Source organism: Dryas octopetala, chromosome 1, assembly GCF_963921425.1.
Source record: "Dryas octopetala chromosome 1, drDryOcto1.1, whole genome shotgun sequence".
NCBI classification, from domain to species: domain Eukaryota; kingdom Viridiplantae; phylum Streptophyta; class Magnoliopsida; order Rosales; family Rosaceae; genus Dryas; species Dryas octopetala.
Genome location: NC_141366.1, coordinates 2,426,197 through 2,443,198, shown reverse-complemented (window position 1 = coordinate 2,443,198; position 17,002 = coordinate 2,426,197). Strand labels below are relative to the sequence as shown.

At 36.6% G+C, this 17,002-nt stretch overlaps 2 protein-coding genes across 2 annotated transcripts; both read left to right on the top strand.

The window, feature by feature from the left end:
• The first annotated feature begins 3,923 nt into the window (after positions 1–3,923).
• LOC147296353 (putative protein phosphatase 2C 25) lies at positions 3,924–5,804 on the top strand. The gene is made up of 4 exons (XM_086243185.1): positions 3,924–4,533; positions 4,733–5,071; positions 5,190–5,369; positions 5,480–5,804. The coding sequence occupies exons 1-4, from the start codon at positions 4,039–4,041 to the stop codon at positions 5,636–5,638; spliced, it is 1,173 nt and encodes a 390-aa protein (XP_086099311.1). The 5' UTR covers positions 3,924–4,038; the 3' UTR covers positions 5,639–5,804.
• An 8,865-nt stretch (positions 5,805–14,669) lies between these two features.
• Positions 14,670–16,157, top strand: LOC147296352 (mitogen-activated protein kinase kinase kinase 18-like). The gene has a single exon (XM_086229059.1). It carries the CDS (start codon positions 14,703–14,705, stop codon positions 16,155–16,157), a length of 1,455 nt encoding a protein of 484 aa, XP_086085185.1. The 5' UTR covers positions 14,670–14,702.
• The last annotated feature ends 845 nt before the right edge of the window (positions 16,158–17,002 follow it).

The window sequence follows — 17,002 nt, the reverse complement described above, 5'->3', positions numbered from 1 at the left end:
ATATAGATGTTAATTAATTCACGGCACAGCTCTACTTATTTAATAAAAAAATTAGAGTTTAGTCTTTTTAATATTTTATATATATATTTTTTCATTGTCTTATCATAAAAATATGTTTTTATTTTTTTATTTTTTAAGTATATAAAATACGAGTTTACTTCATATCTATTTAGAGTATGGCCGACTAACAAATTAAAATTAATAGGCTAATATTATATAATATGAAATAATCATAATATTATTAGATTTTAATTAAAATTTTATTTAATAAATTATTAATTAAAGAATCTAAATAAAAGTTCCGCTTACTTAAAATGTTCATTCTGAAAAATAAAACATAAAATTGTAAACATAATACAAAAAAAAAAACGCGCTACAAAAGGGATGTATTTCACCAAACTATTGGTTTCATATCTGGATTTGGTAAATTTCTTTGGAATGCAAATGTCACATTTTTCATAAAAATGGTGGTGAGTAAAATGACGTTCCAATTACAACTAAATAGGAGGCACACCAGACCAACTATGAGAACAATGATTATGAACAGCTAAACTACACGGTGAGTCTCCCAATTATTAGCATGAGAAACAGAACAAAAATTAATAGAAGAAAATTGAGAGCAACTCTAGAAGAGCAGCCATTTAACCAATAACACCATAAACTACAGCTTACATGTCATTCATCAGCTACAAGCCTAATTACATTCAGAATGTACTGGAATTGAAGCCCGATCTGATCTTGGGCTGGTTTAGCCGACAGTTGTGGACCGTTGGGCTGGATCCAGATTTTAAGTGATTTTAGGTCCAATGGATGGAGTGTAAAACTTCAGAGAGGAACTTGCATTCCCATCCTCCCCCCTCTCTCTCTCTCTCTCTCTCTCTCTCTCTCTCTCTCCTCTCCTTCTTCCCTCTTTGTAACACAAATATGTCCCTATCATCCTTGTAAGTTATTTTCGAAACTTCCATGTATAAACATGGAAACTTGAACTCTTAACGTGTTAAAGTTGTCCATGTTCCTTACTAATTTTCAAAATGCAATATCCTTTTCTAAACCTGAGCTCTAGCGCTGGGTCAAACCGACCTTGACTAAGAAAGAATCAAGCTAACCTTATCATTATATTGGATTGGCTCATCGGACCTGTATGATTTTTACAAGCTTATTATTAGAGGATTTTTTTGGGTGATAAAAAATTTAAATTTGAGATCGGCTTCAAATAAAATGAAGATAAATGTTACTAAACTATAAGCATAGTATATATTCTATACCAACTAGCATATGGTCTTGTAATATATATATATTTTTTTTTGACTATGTTGAAGTGGTTCTAAGTTCGTCCCCCACTCCAAATTAAAAAAAAAAAAAAACAGAAATTCCATACAAAAATAAATTAAGGAAAAAAAGATAATAAGAGGGAGTGACGATATGCAATTGGGTAATGCTATAGGGACCATGTCATTGTACCGATATTACATGATATGACTTTTTAGCCACTTTTACTAAAGAGAGAGATGAAGAGATTAAAAGTGGCTAAAAAGCCACATCATATCATCTGATACCACAAATGTATTATAATGATATCATCCCTGTCATTACCCAATGCAATTTAGGATGGTGACGTTGCGTTATGACTCAGCTCCAACGGTCGTGAGTCTTGAATGGCAAACAGCGTCAAAGGAAGACAGTATGTGAGCGTTGTGTAAACTGTAAAGTAATGTGTTCACAACGGTAACTTCCAGGAAATTGGCTGATACCCAATCAGAGAAGGGGCCCCACTTTGGGCGGCATCCAATAATCATCATCTGCTTCGTCTCCTGGAAAGTCGCAACGAAAGCTGGGAGTGGGAAATGCGGAAACTATGGAGAAGCAAGAGAACAAAAAAAATCTTGAAATCTTAATTAGTAAGGACTAAGGAGTCAAAACACTGCATGGACCACCGTATTGAAATTGAAATTATTAGCGTGTTTGACCTCTTGATATTTTGTACTACTACACACTATATTCACACTATCTGCCACACCCCTTTTTGACGCTTTTGCCCCTCCTTAGTCTATACTCCACACATCATTAAATATTCTTGTAAAATTAGAAACGAAACCAATTCAAACAAATATATCTTTTTCTTTCTCCATTTTAGTTTTCTTTTGTAAACACAACATTAACTCATTCATTGGTATTAAGTGTGTTATATTTAAAAGTCTACAAAGAATATTAACCATTCTTGAGTAAAGATAGGATACATATGTGCATTGACATATTATTGGTGAGTAATAACAGTTTTAACTCCAAGAATTTATTTGTTTTATAAACATAATTGTAGTTGAAGATACAATAACAAATATGAGTTCTTTATTAATAAGTCACAACATACAATATTTTTTAGTTATAAACTTAAACTTATAATCTATTTATTTTTAAGCCACAATAAATATTTTTAAACCACAATTCAAGAAAAATCAAGTATTGAGCATTCAATACTATTCAAACTCAAGCATATCTAAATAAGGTATTCAATTATACCAAAGTTTTAGTTTAATTTTGTTTGAATTCTTTTAAAAGTTTAGGGTTTATAATATATTATTTAGAATTTAAAGTCCTAAAACCCTAAATATAAAGTCATAAAACTTAAACTCTAAATGCTTAAACCTTAAAACAATACTGCATCATTCAACAAAGTGTAATTATATACGAAATTATAAAGTGTACAAGAGTTATATACTGAATCATAACAAATTAAAATATAACTTATTACATACTGTATCAAAACAAAATAAAGTGTAACTCTGTGAGGGTTACATACGGCATCAGAAAAAAAAAATAGTTTTAAGTCACTCATTGTGGCTTAAAAATAAATAAATTTTTTATATAAGTTTATGAGTAAAACTTACAATTTTTTGTAGTTTGTTACTAATTTAATTAATATAGTAATACTTGTAATCTTAAACATTTAAATAATTAATGTAGTAAAGTGGCAAGAAGTTTATATAGACTATACCACTACAATTCTATCAGAACTAGTAGATAACAATGCAAGAAGGAAAATGCTTATTGCCTCAACTATTTGTAGAGTTTAATGTATAAATACCATAAAAATTAGTAAAGAATAGTTGAAAAAATGCTTGGGCAAATAGCATAGGCTTAATTGTGTTTTTACCACCCAAAGTTTGGGGTGATTCTCACTTTACCCAAAACTTTATTTGTCTCACTTTACCACCCAAAGTTTACATTGATTCTCACTTTACCACCCAGAACTTTATCTGTCCTACTTTACCACCCAAAGTTTACATTGATTCCCACTTTACCACCTAAAGTTTACATTGATTTCTACTTTACCCCCTGAATCTAGAGTGACAGAATAGACGGAAAAAGGTTAACTGGGACATGAAAAATAGTTTTGGGTGGTAAAGTAGGAATCAATGTAAACTTTGGGTGGTAAAGTGGGACAAATAAATTTCTGGGTGGTAAAGTGAGAATCAATGTAAACTTTGGGTGGTAAAGTGGAACAAATAAAATTCTGGGTGGTAAAGTGGGAATCAATGTAAACTTTGGGTGGTAAAAACACAATTAAGCCAATAGCATATTCCATTAAAGAACTGTGTTTTATAATTTTCAAAATAGTTATTACAAGAAAATTGTATAACAATATTTTATGCTAACAAATTGTTAAACTGTTATTGGGATAAACTCTTTTTTTTTTTTAACGAAATTGGAAGAAATTTCTAGAAACAAAACTAATTCAAAACAATCCCAACCCAAAGCGATAGAGTCAGGGGCAGATATGACTTTCTAGAATGAGTGTCCCAAATCAATGGTCAAGGCTGTGTTAAAAATAACCCAACGTGGGCCCTACAAACACGGGAAAGGCTTGAACCCACTCTGAACGCGCCCATTTATAAACACTTCTCTCTTCTTTTTTGTTCATAGAAAAGTAGAAAACATAGAGAACACAGAAAGTGGAAAGAGGAGAAGACGACGAAGCTCAAACTCGAACACTTTGGTTTATGAAAGTTGAAAATAAAGAGGAAAAAATCAAAAAACGACATGTCGTGCTCCGTCGCGGTTTCCAATTCGCCGGTGTTTTCACCGCCGTCGTCTCTGTTCTTCAACACGGTCTCCATGATCTCTCAGTCCCCAGAAACCCTAACACTAGCGCACTTAAAACAGCCCTCACAACAATCTTCTTCTTCTTCGAGTTCATCGACGGCGGCGACTTCTTGTTTGTCTCCGTCTCCGGCTTCGCCTTCATCGCCGTTTCGGCTTCGGATTTCAAAGCCTCTGAGCGGGCTGTCGGGATCGGGTCCGGGATCGTCGCCGACGGGAACGCAGTTGAAGAGGAAGAGGCCGGCGAGGCTTTGTATTCCGGTGGGATCGTCGAGCTTCGGTGCTGCTCCGATGGCTCCGTTGACGGCGGAGAGCAGGGAGGTGGTGGAGGCAGATAGAGAAGGGCACTACTATGTGTACTGTAAGAGAGGGCGGAGAGAGGCTATGGAGGACCGGTACTTAGCCACTCCTAATATTCAAGGTGATCCCAAACAGGTAACGTTAAAGTTCCACTCTTTTATATTCTTCTTAACTGGGATTAATTCGTTTTAGTGGTAATTAAAGTGTTTTAGGAGCTGAAAGCTTTGTATGGAATTAAGTGTAGTCAAATAAGCAGGGCATTGGGAATTTGTGATAAATTGAATATAGAGCACATGATCTGTTTGAGAATAATGGTGTGGCTTCAAATTTGCAGGCGATTTTCGGTGTATTTGACGGGCATGGAGGTGCAAAAGCTGCTGAGTTTGCAGCAGGGAACTTGGGGAAGAAAATATTAGATGAAGTTGTGAGCAGTGATGATGATGAAATTGAGGAAGCAGTGAAGCATGGTTACCTGAGTACAGATTCTGATTTTCTTAAAGAGGAGTTGCGCGGTGGATCGTGCTGTGTGACGGCTTTGATCCGGAACGGCACCCTTGTTGTGTCCAATGCTGGTGATTGCCGTGCTGTCTTGAGCAGAGCTGGTGCTGCTGAGGCTCTCACATCTGATCATCGCCCGTCGAGGGAAGACGAAAAGGCCAGGATTGAGAACCTGGTAAGTCTTAAGCTTTTTGCCTCTGAATTCTTATACATTATGGTTAATTCAGATGAATTGAATCATGAGGCCTCATTCGAATTTGAGATTGATTGTTGTGGTGAATTTCTTTTTGTAGGGTGGCTATGTTGATTTATGCCATGGTGTTTGGAGAATTCAAGGATCTCTAGCTGTGTCTAGAGGAATTGGAGATAGGCACCTTAAACAATTTGTAACAGCAGAGCCAGAGAGCAAAGTCCTTAGAATCACAGCCGAGCACGAGCTCTTAATCCTGGCTTCAGATGGATTATGGGACAAGGTATAATAATCCCCTTATCATAATCTTGCTTTTGAAGCCATACACTTCATACCCTTTGGATCAAATTCGTTCCAAATTAATTCAATTAGATTCTCTTTGTTTGGTTTCAGGTTGGTAACCAGGAAGCAGTGGATATTGTTCGTCCTCTGTGCATAGGCATTGATAGGCAGCCATTGTTGGCCTGTAAAAAGCTTGTAGAACTTTCTGCATCACGGGGCTCTTGCGATGATATTAGTGTGATGGTAATCCAATTGGGGTGCTACATATGATTCAAGGCAAGGCTCTACCGTTGGTAATAGTGTTTGTTGACCAGAATTTGTGAGGATGGGAGGGTGGGACTTCAATATGTTTGGGGACTTTGGGAGTAGCCAGATCTAATGCTAATATATTAACCATTCTTAATTAGCGGTAATTCTTTTTCTAATGCTAATATATTAACTATTCTTAATTAGCGGTAATTCTTTTTAACACCCGTAGAAGAGAGATCCAACTGGGTTATACACCTGATTATCTAATATTCTTGTATTCTTTGTACTTGACTTAACTTAATTTATTGATTAATTTATTCTTTATTATATTTTTCTCTGTAATTAATGGGGGTGATAATAATAAGCATGGGGATGATAATAATAAGCATGGGGATTATGGTTGCTTCAGGCCTTCAGCTTCTTGTAAGTTGTAAGTACTACATTAGAATTTTATAGACTCGTGTACTTTTTCTCCTCATTTGTTGGAGAATGAGTTTGGTACTATATGGGAAATTTTAACTTGATAATACATGGCCATCGGAAAAAACTCATTGTCTCTACGTCTTTCTTTTATCACGTGACCGGTTACATTAAAATTTATTCCACAGTCATCAGATTAACGCGGTATCATATCAATATTAAAACCAACTTTGATGTAGTACATAAACAGGTTGGATTTGTTATGTAAATGACTTGTGATGATTAATTTTCTTTCTTATCTTTTGCGCGAACAACAGAAAGAGCAGAAGATGCATAATTAGTTGGTAGTGCATTTTGTCCCCCACTCTCCTATAAGACGCCGAGAGTCACAGATCCATTTGGGCATGAATGGTTTTCAATCTAGAGATTTAATTAATATTGTTAAATTGTTTGATTAGAGTATTAAAATGCATAACTATTTACATTTGTTAAGAAGAATAAATAGAAAACACATAGATTTTAAAACGATTCATCGTATATGGATTATTTCAAATAACAAAGTTATTTGAAATAATATCTCAAATATATTTTATGTAGCTGGCTAAAATGCATTTTATCTATGAGATAAATATTATTTTGTTCTTTAGATTATATATTGCATTTGTATCAGTTTGCTCTTCACATTTTCAATTTGGAAAATTAAGGCAGTTGCGTACTTGACTTTTTTCAATTTTATCAATTGAGAGAAAAATGATAGTTACGTGCCCATCACTTATATCAATTTACTGAGTAAATTGGCAAAATTATCTCAATTAACAAAATTAAAAAAGTTAAGTACCTTAATTTTCTAAATTAGAATACAAGTGCAATAGTTAGGGAGCAAAATTACATTCATCCCTTTTATCTAGTATTTGTATAGTTTTCATTTGGGAAATTCTATACATACCAAAAAATCTTCTTATTTTACCCAACTTCTCAATTTACCTAATCATTACTTTTTTAAAATGAATATTTTCTCATTTTACCCAACCCAAATTACTATCATACCCTTATTAATAATACCCAACCTCCCTCCCTCCCAAACTTACCTTCAACCTCACTCTCATAACTAAACTTCAAACTCTAAATTAATTTTTGTCCTCATATCATCCAATCAAGGTTGTTTGACGAATAAAGAGTCAAATCGTCATTTGGGAGCCTTCAAACGAGGGTTGTGTGCAAATTTTTGTGTGTTCTGAACGCCATGAATGAGTCTGGGTTTGCGCAATGTTCGGTGGACCAGTGCCGAACATTTGCATTATGTTCGGCAGATGCCTGCTGAATATTTTCATTTTATTCGGCAGGTGCCTACCGAATAATGATAGGATGTTCGGCATATGCCCACCGAACGATGGTTGTGTGATAATTTTAGATATTTTTGCACCATTTGGTGAACACCTGCCGAACATCCTATCATTATTTGGTGGGTACCTGCCAAATATAATGCAAATGTTCAGCAGACACTTGCCGAACATAATGCAAATGTTCAGCACTAGTTCACCGAACACTGCGCGAGCCCAGATTTGCTCAAGCTTTAAATACTCATGAAAAAATGCAAAAAATTGTCACACATACCTCATTTGGAGCCTCGAAAATAATGATTTGGCTCTCCATTCGGATTAAAATACTTGATTGAATGATATGAGGTCAAAACTTTGGTTAGGATTGGAGTTTGGTTATGGAAGAAGTTGAAGATGAAGATATGATGTTGGGTATAGAAAGAAACAAAGTTTTTTTTTTGTTTTTAAGTTGCATTTGTCCTCAATGGTTATTTCATCATGGGACATAATTGTTCATTCATGGTTAAAAATTTTATTGGATTAAAATAAGAAAAATTAGCTAGTACTGTTTCTACCTATAGTGAGCATCAGCTTCTTCTCTCCACCGCACATCAGCATCAGATTGGTCTTAGCCCACAGGTTCATGCTTCCTGTTTTTTCTTGTTGCGCTTTGTTGTTGTAGAGCTGCTACTACTGGTGTGCGGTGGTTGACGGTGGTTGTGGCGGCGGTTTGGATTTTGCTTGGGTTTTCTGGTTTTGGGATGGTGGTTGAGTGTGCTTTTTGTTGTAACATAATTTGGAGTCGTTTTATGTTGTTTTTATGAGTTGTGGGCCAGATTGGACCGTGAGTTTGTTGGCCCAATACGAATCAATCATAGTTTGTTGGCCTTCCTTGTGTTGTCTTTTTTTTTTTTTAAATCTGAAACTTCAACATTTCTTTAATATTGTGTAAAGAAATATTCTTACCAATAATTAGTTGGTAGCCTTTATGTCTTTATTTATGAATGTTTTTGTTCTAATGACAAAATAAAATTGCTTTTCTTTTTCTACAATTTAGCTTTAGGGTTAAAATCTAAATTCATCATTTAACTTTATGATTCACATGTAACAAAAAAATATATTTATAATTGACATATTTGTCGTTAATGCATTTAAATGGTGAGTATTTTTTGTTAAACATTCAAATAAAGTATAGAAAACGTAAGAACTTCTAACTCCAGTGACTGACAAGTCAGATACTTATCTCCGTAGCCACGACAAAAGTTGTCGTACATATTACTTTCCATTTTCGTAAATAAAGAAAAAAGGAAAGAAAAAATAATAGAAAAATTAGTGAGGGCGTTCCCCAAATCTTTATAATAACATAGATGAGATTTAACGATGTGCATTCCTGCCGACTACTATGCCCCCACTCAACATATATATGGTTGTCATTAGAGGATTTTAAATTTTGCATATCTTCCATTTAATTATCTTTATCAGATCGAGAACAATTAACCAAATAAAAACAGAGCATGTACATGATCGTTGTCCACAAGAGACCCCCCATCATTAAAATTGACCACAAAAAGAGCACATGAAGAATCAGACCAAATGCCTTTGAGTCTACCCACATCGCATGTTCTTAATCATTAATGCTGCAGTGCCTTGCGTAGAAAGACCAAGTTGGCTTTCTCGGACTTCCAGTACTGTTGTTTGTACCAATTATTATGTCTTTTTTGTCCGTCACTTCCACCAACAATTCCTAATTGCATGCATTGTATATGGCTATTTAATTATGTAGCCAGCTCAATCATAAGATCATGTTTAATTATTTTTTATATGTTTGTTTTAAATCGTGACCAAATTAAAGAAGAGGAGGGGAGGAGGTACTAAAATACTAATTGTGAGTTGTGAGGTTTGCATGTCAGCCGCAAAAGATGGAACGTCTTGGTTCATGCATCTTGGATTGTCGACCGTCCGATTAACGTTGCTCTTCTTTTGTCTTCCTCTTCAGCGACATCGGTCCGAACCACCGCAAACCAACAACAACTTAATAAACCTCGTATGTACATCAAGTTATCAACCACCCAAAACAATTTAATTAATTTAAACATAAACCAAATTTGTTTTAGGGTTATTTTAATTGTATCATTCTAGGCTACAGAAGCATAACTTCAATAATCTTTGACAAAGTTTTTTTTTTTTATTATCAAAGTTGGCATTTTTTGAGTTACACAATAATGGGTACGTAACAAACACTTCCTTCTTAGCCTAAAATATTGCACTATAAATTAACATACGGTCTACAAGATTTGACCTGTAATACATATACTTCAATAAAATGGAAATTGATATTAATAGACCATATGATCATTGATTACCAGTGAAGTTGAGAATTACAAATTAATGATTTATGAAAATTGAATTAAGTCACCTAATTGTATTTTGGGTAACTTTTCTTACTTAGGTACATATGTATATATGGATCGGTTGGAGTTTTAGCAATGGACCTAATTAATTGTACACGTGGGTAGTACCATGAAGCAAAGGACAATGATAGTGACTCTTTTATGCATCTTTCTCTGTTTATGGTAAGTACCGAATTGATGAATCGTTCGTCTTTATCTTACCCACCTCGATCTTTTAGTTTTTGGCTTTGGCCCTTTGCCTAACGAAGCATTTGTAGATTGTACGTGGACAGCCTCATCTCTCCCCTTGCCTAAAAAATTGGTCCAACGACCTATCCCATTCAAGCATCCCCTTGTATATATTTACCAACTTGTAGTACACGTGGCTGCAAACACTCAATTCTCAATGTAAAGGGATTAACAAGCTTGAAAAGCAACCCACGAGATTGACCACGAAACTTCTTCGGTTCTTCCTACATACATATCATAATCAACATCATCTAATTCCAAAAAAGTTCAACATCCAACTCCGTACGTAGATTTCTACTATGTTTCATTACTAAGTTTTTGAAGCTTCCTTTGGCCGGCCAAAAACAAAAGTTTTTGAAGCTTCCCCAATCTGTCAACCTAATATTTTAACTTTGTCCATAAATTCGACCTGTGTAGTTGCACCATAAAAATCGGTCACTTATATACACTCATATGTATATATATTTTACTAATAATAGTGTGATCCATATATATATATATAATGGTTCTATATATGAGAATCTCACTTATATTAAAAATATATTATATAAGATAATCAATTAAGACGATGCAAACAATTTTACTTTTTAACTCTTAGAACAAAAAATATGAATTCTTTTATAGTACGAACATGAAAAAACATATAAATAAATCTAAAAATTTAGAAATCTATATCGTGGAATAAAAATGTAAAATGGTCAAAATATAAACATTACAAGTTGACAAATGTATATCCTATAAATATTGTCTGTCCCAACTCCCAACTCCCAACTGTTAAGTTAGGACATGTGAACTATGAACTGCCAAAATCCAGAATGTGTTTCATGTTAGGGGTGTCCATATATCTTTCACAATATACGAATATATATACACCCGGGTTGCCAATTTGTCATGCACACCAATTTGTCAATATTTTAACATTTTTCTGATGGACGCTACTAATGACACGTCACTACACTTCTCACTTCTCACTCCAACTCTCTCTCTTTCTTCCTCTCACTACAAAAGAAGCCACCCACAAGTAGGGCTCACCAAATAGCCCAAGGCCCGAAGCCCACCCAAAGCCCGCCCGGCCCATTGGGCCCGAAGCCCGATTTGGCCCGACATTTGGGCCGGCCCGGCCCGGCCCGAAAATTTCTTGGGTTGGGTTTGGGCCATCCCCTTGAAGCCCACGGCCCGCCCAAAGCCCGGCTCGCTTAGGCCCGCCCAAAGCCCGGCTCGCTTAGGCCCGCCCAAAGCCCGGCCCGAAGCCCAAAGCCCAAAGCCCGTTTAATATCTTCAATAAAAAAAAATATAGGATTTTGGCTATGTTATGAATTGAACTTGAGACCTCATAGAACAAATTTCAACTCTCAACCAACTGAGCTGACTAGTTTATTTGTCTAATTTGTGAATCATAACATATTTAATAGGTTTTTCGTTTGTTTACTCTAATAAATTATTAATATGCTTATTAAGTTATTATATAATTCTATAATATTAGTAAATAGTAATAGTGTAAAGTGTAAACTATACTATGTAATACCATAAATAATAAACTTTGAAAATTATATACAACATTACAAATTTACAACTATAATAAAACATAAATGTATATGTATATATACAACTTTTATAATACAACTATAATTAAAGTTATTAAACCATGATTGTTCATTAATTTAATAATTTGAACCGTTCATTTTATATGTTGATAGTCAAAGATTATCCTTACAAAAAATCGGCCAAATCGGAATTCATTTACCCATTCGATTATCATTAAAAAAACCATGATCATTCATTAATTCGACCATCGTTACGTCACTTTTACATATAAATACACTTGAAGAGTTGAAGAGTATAATTCTAATAACTTTCTCGTTGAAACCTTATTGTTTTCATAATTGTGAAGACCACAACGTGATTTCAACAATCTGAGCCGTTCATTTTCTATATTCATAGTCAAAGATCATCCTTACAAAAAATCAGCAAAATCAGAACTCATCTACCCATTCGATTATCATTAGAAAAATCACGATCGTTCATAAGTTGGACCACCATTATCTAATTTCTACATTTCCAATTGAACTAATTTTTTGCAGGGATGATCTTTGAGTGAAAAACTAAAAAATGAACGGTTCGGATCATTGAAAACTTGGAAACACGATCGAGATGTGAGCTTCTACATATAAATACACTTGAAGAGTTGAAGAATATAATTCTAATAACTTTCCGGTTGAAACATTGTCATTTCCATAATTGTGAAGACCACAACGTGATTTTAACAATCTTAGCCGTTCATTTTTTATGTTAATAGTCAAAGATCATCCTTACAAAAAATTGGCTATATCGGAATTCATCTACCCATTCGATTATCATTAGAAAAACCACAATCGTTCATTAATTCGACCACCGTTATGTCACTTTTACATCTCCGATTAAGCTAATTTTTTGCAAGAATTCTCTTTGAGTGGGGAACTAAAACTTGAACGATTCGGATCGTTGAAAACACGATCGATATGTGAACTTCTACATATAAATACACTTGAAGAGTATAATTCTAATAACTTTCCCGTTGAAACCTTGTTGTTTCCATAATTATGAAGACCACAACGTGATTTCAACAATTTGACCCGTTCATTTTCTATGTTCATAGTCAAAGATCATCCGTACAAAAAATCGGCTAAATCGACATTCATCTACCCATTCGATCATCATTAGAAAAACCACGATCGTTCATTAATTCGACCACCATTATGTCACTTTTACATCTCCGATTAAGCTAATTTTTTGCACGAATTATCTTTGAGTGAGGAACTAAAATTTGAACGGTTCGGATCGTTGACAACACAATTGCATCGTTTGTTTATAAAAATATGTAATAAAATATATAATAAAACATATGTACATTTATGTTTTATTATAGTTGTAATGTTGTATATAATTTTAAAAGTTTATTATTTATGGTATTACACTATTACTAACATAATAGTATTATAGAATAACTTAATAAGCATATTAATAATTTATTGAAGTAAACAAACGAAAAAGCTATTAAATATGTTATGATTCACAAACTTAACAAATAAACTGGTCAGCTCAGTTGGTTGAGAGTTGAAGTTTGTTATGTGAGGTCTCATGTTCAAATCACAACATAGCCAAAATTCTATATTTTTTTTTAACATATATATGTGTCTAAACAGGCTTTGGGCCTATTTGGGCCGCCCGTTTGGGCCTAGCCCGGCCCGGCCCTCCAAGCCCGCAAGCCAAAGCCCGATGGGCGGGCCTTGGGCTTGTGTATTAAAGCCAAAGCCCGATGGGCGGGCCTTGGGCTTGTGTATTAAAGCCCAAGCCCGGCCCGGCCCGGCCCGAAAGCCCTATTGGGCTTCTATCATTCAAGCCCGAGCTTGGCCCGAACCCGAAAAATTTGGGCCGGGCTAGCCCGGCCCGGCCCATTGCCGACCCCTACCCACAAGCATCGTCGTGGGTAGCCCAGACATCCAAGGCATCTTCTTCCTTCCAGTTCTCTCGCGCCGACGTGGGCCTACCAATTCCTGCCACGTCATCGGAGTGGACCCCACCAACAGTTGTTTTGTTTCTTCCCCCTCTTCCAGCCTTCCCCATGTGTTGCACTCCCACCCGCTTCCTATATTTGGCAACCAATTTTCCACCTCCATTGCAAAATTGACAATTATACTTATTTATCATTATCCTCTGTGGCACGTCCGCATCAAGGCCCATGCAACCTCATCAAATATTAACAACGGATATTCTTCTACTTACTATAGAGCCAGCGAGAGTGCAACAGCAAGACCATGAGAATATAATAAAGTCAACGAATCAAGGGTCCGGATCTTGTTGCCCACCTAACAAGAATGCTTCTACCTCCCCAGCGGCCCAGCCTTTCAGTTTCAGCCACATGTACAAAAATTCGGTTGGCACAAAGCTCCGTAGCCACGAACCTAATAACAATAACGAATTAGTTAATTCATCAATTAAATCATATCTTTATATGACTGTATGTTTTTTACTAATTTAAAATAAATTTAAATAAACTAAATACTGTAATATCACAACAATACTCACGAAATATTGACAGTGAATACTTGATAAAAAAGTGAATCCAACTTTTAATTGCATTATCCACCATTTGTTTCTGAATCTGATATGCAATGTATCTATGATTTGTATTTGAATTTAAGTCTGTGACATAGCTCTAATAACATGTTTGATGAACAAATATAATGGTCATAGCTACTCTAAGATATATTGATACCCTCATTTGGACAAGTTTAAAAAAATATAAAAATAAAAATCCTTGGCAAGGCCAAGTCAAGGGTCCAGATGAAACCGGAACTCGGTGATTGGATAAGGATAAAACCAGTATCTGCTTCCCCACTCCAATATCCAATTCCAATATCCATCCTTCTTTACTTGCTTGCGTGAACACAAGCCAAGAGGCAAGAGGCAAGGTGTCGTCAACTCGTCACCCCACACCTTTTCGCAGATTATCCATTTGGAAATTCCAGGTCGGACCCACAAAACAAAACAAGTAAATTAAAGATTTCAAAAGTTGCGCTTGGCCAAAAAAAAAAAAAGATTTCAAAAGTTGCGAACTTTCACACTTGACACATATATATGCCCAGTTGGACCCTGGAAAAGGAACCACACCACACCATAGCCAAACACAAGCAACTCAGAGACGCCTAGTTTCAGACAATTTCGGAGATGGAAAAACTCAACAACCTTCAATTTCAACACTCTCACTCCCACACGCTTTCTTGGCTTAGAGGCAAGTGTATCGGCAAGGGGTCCTTCGGCACTGTCAGCCTCGGAGTCAGCAAATCGGCTGGTCACGTCTTCGCCGTCAAGTCGGTGGATCGTGCCACGTGTCTTCCCACTCAGGCGGAGGCTCTGGAGAACGAAATTCGGATTCTCCGGTCGATGTCCTCGCCTCACATCGTCAAGTACCTCAGCGATGACGTGTCGTACGAGCCTTCTGCTTCAACGACGTCGTTCCGGAACTTGCACATGGAGTACTTGCCAGGTGGCACCGTCGCTGGTGATGCTGTCGTGGACGAGGGGACCATACGGTCGCGCACTGGGTGCTTGGTCTCGGCGCTTAGGTACGTGCACTCGAGGGGCATTGTTCACTGCGACGTCAAAGGGAAGAATGTCCTCGTGGGCCCCGCTCCCGACCAAGCCAAGCTCGCCGATTTCGGCTCGGCTATTCCCCACGCCACGTGTAGGGGTCCGATCGCGCCACGTGGAAGCCCGCTGTGGATGGCACCGGAGGTAATTCGGCGGGAGTATCAGGGGCCGGAGTCCGACGTCTGGTCCTTGGGCTGCACGGTGATCGAGATGGTCACCGGAAAGCCCGCGTGGGAGGATGAAGGGATCGACACGCTGACTCGGATCGGGTTGTCGGGCGAATTGCCTCGGTTTCCGACCTGTTTATCCGAAACGGGTCGCGATTTTCTGGACAAGTGTCTGAGAAGAGACCCCAAGGAGCGGTGGAGCTGTGATCAGCTTCTACAACATCCATTTTTGGCTTCCGTTTCGCCCAATGCGGTTACCGACTCGTCGCCTCGCTGCGTGCTCGACTGGGTCAACTCAGACTTCGACGATCACGAGGGTTTTAGTCTCGAGGAGGAGTACGACGTTTCTGCTAGGGAGCGGATTGGTAAATTGGCGACGAAAGCAGGGGCAATTTGGGAATCCGATGGGTGGACGGCGGTTAGGGACTCGGGTTGTAATGTACAAGTAGAAGTAGAATTACAAGCAGCAGGTCCGAGTTCGCCGAGTTGGCGTAATGAAGGGACAAGTTCGAAATATTCGGAATCTAGATGGACATTTTTGGAATTCGAAAATTTTGGTGGCGGTGATTTGGTAGAGTGGTGGGGAAGTAATTACTGCGATGGCGGTGGGTACGTTGTTGGCTCCAGCCTTTGGTGTCGGTGTGAAGAGGATTTGGCGGTGGTGAGAGTAGGAATAAGAAACTCTTGGTACAGCTTGTGTTTGTGTAGAAACTGTTTGTTATTTTCGTGGTCTTTGAGAATATTCTCGAATAAAATATTGTTCTTTATTATTTGTTATATACTCTACCCTTTATTACATTGGCCTAGAGATATGGTTGCGACTAACACAATTCAATTATTACCGACATTTTCATGTTGGTCCTAATTTTGGGTACTGTCATATATCCTAATAGAGTAAATATGGACCGTGGACAGTGACTCATTAAGCAAATCTGATCATTGTACAAAGTGCATGATTCAATTTTTGGTACATCCTATGCTATTTTGAGGTGAAGAATTTACATAATTGTTATTAATACTCGTCATATTATATTATCATTACGGTGGGTTGTGACTGAAATACAAGAGTTTCTTTTATGCAGATGCCTTGTATCATACATCCATCATCTAATGATGAAAACTATATCCTATTAATGGTATATCTTTAAAACTCATCTAAAGATTTCAATTGTGTTTGCATCACATGCGAGTCAACACTATTGCACAATTCTTAAAGTTTGGCATAAATATGTCGGCCGGATATGTTGAAGAATTAATTAAGTACATACATTTAATTTGTGAAGTAAGAGATGATGTACATTGCACTGTTGGCCTGGTGGACAAGGAAGGCATGCAAAGGGGATCGGTTCAGTTGGCAAGTTGTGCAAATTGGAGCAATATATGTTTCTTTTTCAAATGCGATAAGATCAAAAGTGATTTGAGTGGCAATTTGCTAAAATATCGTAAATAATCGATCGAAGTAGGCCTCAAGGAACTCAAAACAAGGGGAAAACAATGTAAGCTCATGTGTCTGCCCTGCCTTCAATGTCTCATGCATAAAAAACAAACGACATAATTTTAAATTGGATCGTAACTGATTGTTTGTAAACATATGAAATACTTGGTGGGCTCTGTTTGAAAGCTTAGTTGGGACGTGAAGCTTCCTTTGACTCAACCAATATTAAAGTAATGCGACATATGGATTATATTTCTAATTGTCTTTTAACATTT